We start from the raw sequence: 9,747 nt of genomic DNA on the forward strand, positions 1-9,747 counted from the left end.
ATCGCTTGCTTGAGGACATTCACGCAACCTCCATTTTCACATTATGTATCGAACGGTCCTGCTTCTTTCCGCGCCACAAGAGCAAACAAAACAGAACGCATATGCAAAAAAAAATGGAAGTCGTCGAGATCACGTTGTAAAGTTTCAAAGCAGGGTGAACCAGGGCATCCTCCATGGCTAGGGAGTTGTCCGAACAAAGCTCATAGCTGCACGGCGTAGACATGCAGTCACGGGTCGAAGTAAACGCTTAAACGCTTTGGAAAGGTACTTAGCCATGTCTCGCTCTCATTTTCTGATGTTTTGAAGCCTTCTCTCCAAGACCACTTGAACCTGATATTGATGGAAAGCTTCACATAAGCAATAATAACTTCCAAGTAATTTGCTAACAATTTCTTAAGGGTGACCAGATTGAGGGGAAAGACCCTTACATGTGGGAAGTTTTAGGAAAGCAATTTCGAAATTAGCGACCTTTTTGGGTCCGTTGTGGTTTGCTTAATGTCCAGAGGTTTTGAATTGGTACTCTAGTTTCTTGTACCTAGAACTCTAGAAATACACCACTCAATGCTTGTTTTCTGCATATCTTATCAGCTATTTTCCCAACTATTTCGCCATTTTTCCCGGCTTTTTTAGCCGCTATTTTGCCAAATTTAATCGACTATTTTTGTACGGCCCTAATGATAATCGAACACCACGTCACTTCTGTTGCAAGGGTCCCTAACCTGCGGTGCTCCGATGCTGGGGTAACTTCAAAGTCGTTTTCATTCACGATTCTCCTTTATCCCCTCTCCATGCAGACAAAAAACATAATAAACATAAAGGCACAAGAATACGCTTTGGACAAGGTATTTTTGCTGAACAAACTATTGCTGATCTATTCTAACACCATAAACGCCCCACCCAACCTTCCGAGTGAACTTTCAAATCCTATACGGGTATACTTACAAGTACTTTTGGTATCCGAATACAGATAAACAAAGAACTATATATTGTGTACTTACAGCATACCAGCGACTTTTCAATGTTATATTTTTCCATTTAATTGTGCTAAAAATGCCAATGCAAAGTTTAGAAAAGTTAACGTTTTTAAAGTTGATCCCAAAAACTTGTGAAACTGTGCTTTTCCTTGTGCTGTTTGCTGGAAATGATGAGTGCAAAGGTGTTGGCACGTTGTTAACCATGCAGTATGTAACCTCCCACAAAATGATTCTTTACATCCCATTATTGTTCGGAATCTTACCCATGGAGAATTTGAAACGTCCGCAGAAGAGCTGATGGCTTTTTCATTGTGTCACAGTACTAGGACAATATTTTTTTCATTTAATAATCTCTTGATGAGGTCTGGAGAGGTTGTCAAAAAAATAGTACTTAGCGCCTAGCAGCACATTGAAGGTGTTCTTGGCTTTGAAGGTTAAATTTGCTATGTTTCGTAACTTCATCGTCATCATCGTTAAAGTATCCTTAATTGACTATTGGGACATTAAAGCCAGAAAGCAAGATGACGTCACCATCAAATTTTGGGAAGTTACTTGCACTTTTGAGGCTTAATAGTTCTTTATTAAGGGGTTGAATTAGAGTTCCAATTCATCGATCCATAAAAGGAATGGTTCATGTATCATTTTATTTTAATAAGCTGTCACAATATTATTCATTAACATGCATTGAAACAGTCATAGACCACTGGATTCCGGCCCAGCCAAAATTTGCAGAATATAATCTTCATTGATAGTAAATTTTGCAAAAAATCAGGTGAACTCTCAAACAAAGGAGCAAATAAACCTACCAGCTGGCAATATGTAAAAGAAGAGGGATGGCCTCTAGTTATAACTTTGGACTCCGAGGTTTGCACTCATTGCTACTTGAAAAATATTCTTGCCGATTTCGTGCTGCCTCTGAGACCGCTCGACTACACTAGCTTTTCAAGAGATCTTAACAGAAATTAAAGCTTCGACCCTGGGGAGAAAGTCATTGCCAGGTCAACATTGCCTCTTAAATTGCTCGGGTACCGGGTGCGCGGAAATGTCATGCAGCTCATTTATTGTCTTTTTCATTGAGCGCAGGCAGCGCCCTCTGCTTCGTGTAACCAGAGAAAAGATAGAACGCGCTCTGAGACGCCAAATTTTGTCAAAGAACTGTTAGGCGAGCAATTTATTGCTGAAGTATTTTGCTACAATGAATTGGCTCAACAGACCATCTGGGAGACCTTTCAAATCCTCTATGGTTAAAGTTCTGATCAGTTATGACATGTAAATAAAAACAAAACAGGAAGTTGCCTATTTCACTTTTTATAACACAATAAGACTTTTGCACTCACCATTTCTAACAAAATGTTACTACAAAAAGTACAGTTTAGCAAAGTTTTTGATGACTAACTTCACCATTTTTAACAGAATGTTACTACAAAAAAAGTACAGTTTAGCAAAGTTTTTGATGACTAACTTTCAAATCATCACTTTCCCTAGATTTAAATTTAGCATTTTAGGACAATTTTAACGGAAAATATGCTCACAAAAAGTTGCTAGTATGCTTCAAGTATACAATACATAGCCCCTTGTTTATTTCAATTTTGGAGGTCAAAAGTACCAATAATTTTACTCTTTTAGGATTTGAAAGGTCTCTCAAAAGAGTTGGTGGTTTATTTATGGTGTTAGAATGAATGAACAATAAATTGTTCAGCGAAAATTACCACGCTCAAATAAGGCATCTTAGAGCAGATTCTCGTGCTTTTATGTTTGTTTGTCTGCAAGGAGAGGAGGCTGAGGAGAATGAAAAGGACTATGGTCTGTTATTATTACTAATAGTAATTAAAATTACAGACACATAAATGAGCTAGGTGACATATCCGCGCACCTGGTGGAATAGTTTCGTTTGTATCTTTAATGTTACATCTTATAGATGATTCTCATTTCGACGTCAGGATATTGCACGTGCCCGAGCTCTTAACTTTCGAGATCAATTCCGTTTTAAGTTGGAAGTTTTATCAAATAATAGCAATAAGTGTACGGTTTTCGTTGTCCTAAAGAATGATCATTGGCCAATTTGTTGTGTTTGATTTCAAAGAAGTAAGTCACAAAATGAAACTGTATGCCATCTTTTGATGTAGCGTAGCTCTCAAGAATGGAATAATTGAAGAGAGACAGCTATTTAAGGTGGATGAATGCACTATGTATGCAGGTGGTTGGTATCCTATTTGCAACCCATTTTGTACTTTGGTGTCAAAAATGTGTCTACAAAAATCAGGAAGATCTCGCAATTTATTTTTACCGAATCTGATTCGAATTCATGAAAACTAAAAGCAATTGGAGACAACTTGATATTTTTACGCTCAGATGACCGAAGTATAAATTGCACAAATTGCCGAAAAATCTGTCATGTGCAAGTTTACGCAAAATTTGGAGGATGCAATTTTTCGCACGCTCCATCTAGTTCCATTGGATCAACCACTTATTTTCAGTTCCATCAGCTCGAGTTAAAGTCCAAATTGGCCACGCCCTTTACAAGCATTCCTTTGACTTAAGTAAAGGTTCCGGAGACCGTGAATCAGAATCAAGGTTAAGAAATGCCCTTTCACCATCGAAAATATTTAGTATTTTAGTGCTTCATAAGGTTCTTACAGCCTCTTTAACTGATGTCTTCACGTAGTCCTTGGAATCGTCGGCTGAACCAGTTGTTTACTCTTTGTTCCAACAACCCTTTAAGAGATTATCCCAACCTGTGCTTAGATGATTGTGCTCTTCTCATCTGTTTACCCATCCCAAACAATTTGAGATAATGTTATTCTTCCTCGGCAGCTCTCTAATGAGATTCCTCACTTGCTATGCGAATGGAACTGGGGTTTCTTGCTCTTCCCATTAGACGTACTAGCTCGTTCCATCCTTACCTGAAATATGATCTCCATAGCCACGATCGGCCTTTACTCGGACCAGCATAAATTGATCATCCCACACACTCACGCACATCATGAGGGAATGGGCAGGCCACCCACCCACAGGACAGTCTCGTCCAGCCCAAAGTCAGACAAAATCATTGGCAACACGAGAACAGGGAGGTAATTAATCGAAAGCGAGGAGCGGAGAGGGGAGGGCTCTTGCCTCTTTCTTTTTCTCCGTGGAAAGAATTAGTCCCTTGAGAAGAACAATGGAGGACTTGCATGTGAGCCAACAATGATGTGATAAGGTATGGGAAGTTCGGACTATTTCCTAAATATATATTTTTTACAAAAACGAAAATGAGAGAATATGTGGATGTATGTGTGTGTTTTCATGTGCTTGTTCGCTCTTTCTCGTTCACCAATTGGGTCAGCCCCCAAAAATTGTTGGTAACGTTCAATGGAGAGCTAGGCTTGGTAGTTTGTGTCGAATGAGGTGGATGTTGAGTTTTTTTAGCTTTTCGTAAGATATCTTCTTCACTTTAAGTTCGTTCGTCCGTACATTTACACCTTTGTCACACATTCGGTCATTCTTCCAAAGGGGATGATGGTAATGATGATGATCATCCGTGAGGTTGCGTTGTGTTGTCGTAATCTTAATCAGACCCCCTTGCCGTTTCGCGCTCAAGCAAAAGGATGCGAATTGGGTTTAATTACACGTTTTCTCTCTCGCTCTGTTTTATTGTGTTGATGATGGTGTGTTGGTTGTTGTTGCTGTTGTTGTAGATAATGATGATCATTTTTTGGAAATCCATTTGGCATCAGCGTGCGTGGTCATAGTAGTTCCTGGTATCTAATGGCCACGCGCCCCTTAGCATTAGGGGAAAGTACTACATCTATATGGTTGAAGGAATATTTGTTAACATCTGTTTGGGGGAGTTGTTGTGAAAGGGAAAATTGGGCATTTGTTCCGGGGATTGTCCACCGAAGAATTGGATGGGAGAGTGGATTGGGATAAGGTCATTGAGGGGCCAGGACTGAATGCGGGCGAAGTGTCCAGGCCCGTGATTATTTCTTGCCCTTCTTCTGGTTGGCTCCTCGGGGTGGCGTCACGGGTCTACCAGAATTCAGACCACCATATGAAGGGAACTTCTTTTTGTCCGCGGGCTACAAATAGAGAAAGAAGACGCACATGCCATCAACCATTTACCATCATTATCCTCCTCCACATAGAGGGCAAGACTGCTTTATAACTATCTTTATAACTCACTTTGAGAATTTGGAATGAGCACATGAGCGTCTCGTCTACGGACATCATGGCTCCCGCATTATCGAATTCACCGCAATAGTTGGGTGCAGAGAACAGGGTGACGAGTTGTCGTTTGGCGAAGAACTCGTATCCGTCCTCGACGACTTGATGGGCGCGACAGATAAGGTCGAAGTCGTGCTTGCGCAAGAATTTAGCAGCCACTTCGGCACCGAAAGTGAACGAAACACCACGATCGTTCTCGCCCCAGCCGGTTGTCTCCTAAAGAAAAAGACGAAATGAATCGATTAACCAACAATGGTCATAGATCAGGGTCTAAAATTAGATCGAAGCCACTCGCACATTCCTCATTTACGGACATGACCGTGCAGGAGAGAGTATCTTATAACAACGACGATTACAGTAGGAACGTTCCATCTTTTTTCTTCACAAAGACATGGACAATAATAACACGATGGGGGGAGGAGGGAACTGTTTCTTTTCTTTTTCGTGTCCCACGTTTTCAAGAACGAGAAGAGAAAAAAAGGTCCAATCGATGCACTGGAAAGCTCGTCAAGTTGACGAGGTCGTGAGATACCAACGATAACCGCACAGCAATAGGAATGATCGACCAGCCACGAAACCGACCAACCAAAAAAAAACAACAACGAAAACGTTGCCAGTTCTTTGATAACCATCTTAACGACCAAAACGAATTACCAGCCACAGAAATATTCAAGAGAAGGATCTGAGCCTCATCTGTCTTAAAAGACGCATAAATGATTCATCTGGAGACTTTTCACCCATGATTACTCTCCTCTTTTATTCCACAGCCTCCCATGCTTCCTATGTCTGTAGGTCATCACTCGACTTGGTCCCAATCTTCGTCGTCTACGAGTCAATAAAGATGGTAGCCTCATGCCCTTTGAGTGGAAGCGTCCTTCTTCTTTGACATTAATGGCCAAAGAAGGAAGGAATACTCGAAAAGTAGATCCAATCCAATGCCTGGACCGAACGTTGCCCAATTTTGATCGATTCGAGATTAGTTAGCCACTCGTACTTGAGTAGGAAGGAGAAAGGAGCTGCATCTTGCTCTTTGGGGAGAAACGGGGAAGGCATGCACTAGCAATTCGACACTCGCCAAGGTGAGTCCTGCCAGGGAGCTGCTGACTCACGAGTCTAGACCTTGGGAACAACAAATGCCAATATCAAGCTCTCTAGCAGCCCTCCCCGTAAGAAAGAAGTCTTTCTTTCTTTCTTTCTTTCTGACGTAAAAATGAAACTGTATCTTGTCCTTGACGTGACGAGGAAAAAAACTCAATTGCTCTCATGCTTCCTCAGAAGATTGATCCTCTCCTTAACGTTTAAACTTCTCTTTCCCGATTGAAAACATGCCATCGTTAGCGTCATTTGATAGTGATATCATATCAGGTGGAGGCACCGTTTCCACAAGCCGAACATTCGACGAGATGAATCGTCTAACACGTCCTTTCATGTCATTCAAAGATCTAGGACGAGAAATCCCTCACTGACAACAGTACTTCTCACACCGAGAGAATTCATTTCATTTCCCTGATGTGAATCTGTTTGACTCTCGAATATCCATCAAGCCAAAGGCGGAGTCAATGATAAGCGCAACCGATGCCCTTTCTCTCTATCGGAAATTCATTGAGGACAACGACTGGGGAAGGCCGTGAAACATCGTTTTCGAACTCACCTTGTCGGGATCGGACCACAATAGGTCACACAAAAGGCCTTGATCGGGCACGTCGGTTGGTCTCATGATTCTGCGAATTTGTTCCATGGTCTGGAGATCGGGACTGAGTCCACCGTGACAACAGAAAATCTTCTCGTCTACGATGGCAGCCACGGGTAAACAGTTGAAGCAATCCGTGAACGTCTTCCACAACTTTATATTATATCTGCGTTTACCTAAAAGAATCAAAACATCACACAATTTACACCATCATTCAGCCGCCTGAGAGAGTGATCTTGGCTCTTGGCACGAGAAAAAAAAAGGGAAATAAATGCTCGTAATACATAAGGCATCTGAGAGGACGAGGAGTGATGTTTGGAAAGTCTTTCCCTAAGAGATCGGCTCCACTTCAAAGCGGTACAGGATTTCAGATTTTACTAGATCAAGACGAAAGAAAGTGGAAGCCTGGACCCTTGGCCATCTCCGTGTGGCGTTGCTCAAGGCCAAACCCCAGGACTTGCAAAAAAGGAGCACCCCATGGAATAACAAACTGTCCTTTCCGGCATCTCTAACTTCTTTCATCAAGATTACACAGACGTATTCCGTTCGTCCGAGACTGTACCTTCCCTTATCGAGCTCATACTTACATTCATCATAAAAGCCGTAGATGCGGTTTATGCTCGCGCATTCGTGATTGCCTCGGAGCAAGAAGAAGTTCTCGGGGTATTTGATCTTGTACGCGAGTAATAAACAGATCGTTTCCAAGCTCTGTTTGCCACGATCCACATAATCGCCCAAGAATAAGTAATTCGATTCTGGCGGAAATCCTCCGTACTCGAACAGGCGGAGAAGGTCGTAATATTGGCCATGGATATCACCTACAACGACAGAATAAGAACAAACATTCAACATTTGTTGAAGAGGGAAATTTGTTACGCACATCAGAGCGATTCGCAATATTTGTTCTCGCGAATATTCTTAATGCACAAAATACTGCTTATCTAAGATTTTTATGCGTCGCCGCTGCAATCGATAAGGCATCTGTATCATGAGTAGAGAAATTTCAAGTCAATTATACTGCGGATAATAGCCCTCTAGGGAGCCTTTGGCGACATTATCAATGAGCAAATTAATTTGCATATTCATATCAATAACTCGCTACAAGCCAACTTGTTTATTTCCAAATTGGGACGAAATTTCTGGCTACACGAATTAACTTGAATAGAATTGAAGCGTTTATTCTAGGTCTGTAAATTATGCTCTTTTTGTGTTCGCATTCGCGTTACAATGTGCCAGTTCTTTCAACTTGCTTTGCGGGGTCAGGTTCATTCCACAAACGATTGATATGATTTGGAAAAAATATTTGGGAGGAGACTCTAGATTGGCATTCTTTTGGTTTAGAGAGGAACGTTGTCACTTCTAATCATCTTGATCGATCGGGTCGATAGACCATTTCAATCTATTCTCTAACCATTGGGAATAGAATCTGACATGGACATCCCAGTAGGAGTCCTATGCTCACTTTTGGTTCGATAAAGTGATTCGATCGTACAGGTTGGGCGAGGTTTTAGGGAGTTGTTTCAACAAGCTCTCTTGACTTGGGGAGTAAACAAACATCGGATAAAGATACGCATGACTTTTTGAACACGAAAGTCAAGAAACGACAACAAAAAAAAAACCTGACGGCCTTTTGTTTATTATCATGCCAATTTAGGAGGGAGAGAGTGAGAGCAAGTGAAATATGTCATGATGAACTGTAAATTCGCGGAAGTAGCCGATTTATAAACACGGTCCCTAGCAACAAGGACTCCCATGAATGAAAGACATGACGTCTAGCAATGCTACAATGAATTACGAGTATCATTAAGTGACAACATAGATCGCGTCGGATGTCACTTCAAATCAATCCTGTCGAACGCGATGTGAATTCTTTTCGTTCGGAAGATAACGAGCTCCCCTTTTATAATACTAATAGTCTGTTGTGGCCCTCACTCGTCCCTCTTCCTGATTGAAGAGTGAGTCTCGCCGAGCATTATCATTATTACTATTTGAGCTGCCTCAGTCCGATAAGAAGGGCTAAGCTTTACGTCAAATCAGACATCAGCCAACACAATTCTTGTGCCTTACAGCAAGGGAGGCCCAGGGAGTCGAAGGAATCCAACTTATCCAGAGAAAGAAATAGCCAGATTCTCTCGATATGTGTGGATACTACGGTGTACGATATGCGCGAACAGAGGGGCTTCTAGCTTCGCCCAACAAATGATGATTACCCAACTGGTCGAACCGGTTTGAGGGCACACACACAAAAAGTTGTCGATCACATGTTTTTGAACGGGCTCACACTAGCCATCCTAAATCTTGTGAGAGCGTACCGGGAACCTGTTTTGAGCCTCCTAACCCCACCCCCCCCTGGGCCAATCCTGGTTACTTCAGAGGTACCATTAATGTAGATTTCCAAGTCTTACCGCAAATCTTCAGAGGTGCCTCGAGTTCTAACAAGATGGGTTGAGATAGAAATATCTCTCGCGATTTGAGGCACAGGCCGCGGATTTCATCTTCAGAGAGCTGAACGTTTTTGCCGGGACGGGATCCTCGCACTAAAACAGGGGAAAAATTGTCATGAAAACCCTCCGAGCATTGATCACATTGATGATACCTATCAAAACGATGAATGGAGGACAGGGCGTCAAAGTAAGGAAAGGATTTCGCGATTCCATGATCTATTAAGGACATCTACAGTATTGTGTTGGTAGTGGTAACACATTACAAAGAGAGACGCATTCTTTAAACAAATAGTTAATTGATCCTGCCATGGCCATTCATCATTCCGCCCCGCTTTCCCTTAAAATGCTCAGGGGACTGAGAAGTCAGGATCCCCATCATACTAAGTACAAAACCGGGAAAATAATGGAAGGTCAATTGAAGGCAGCGCGTCTCGCC

The 9,747-nt window shown here is 41.9% G+C and overlaps 1 protein-coding gene across 1 annotated transcript; it reads right to left on the minus strand.

Annotated features, from left to right (window-relative positions):
- Window positions 1-4,183: 4,183 nt before the first annotated feature.
- Window positions 4,184-9,404, minus strand: LOC131887227 (serine/threonine-protein phosphatase alpha-2 isoform; the record flags this gene model as incomplete). The annotated part of the gene is given in 5 exon segments (XM_059235781.1): window positions 4,184-5,032; window positions 5,136-5,393; window positions 6,829-7,043; window positions 7,455-7,685; window positions 9,273-9,404. Coding segments are annotated over 5 exon segments (935 nt in total), but the record flags the coding sequence as incomplete, so codon positions are not given.
- Window positions 9,405-9,747: the final 343 nt, after the last annotated feature.

This window comes from Tigriopus californicus, chromosome 9 (genome assembly GCF_007210705.1).
Source record: "Tigriopus californicus strain San Diego chromosome 9, Tcal_SD_v2.1, whole genome shotgun sequence".
Lineage (NCBI taxonomy): Eukaryota > Metazoa > Arthropoda > Copepoda > Harpacticoida > Harpacticidae > Tigriopus > Tigriopus californicus.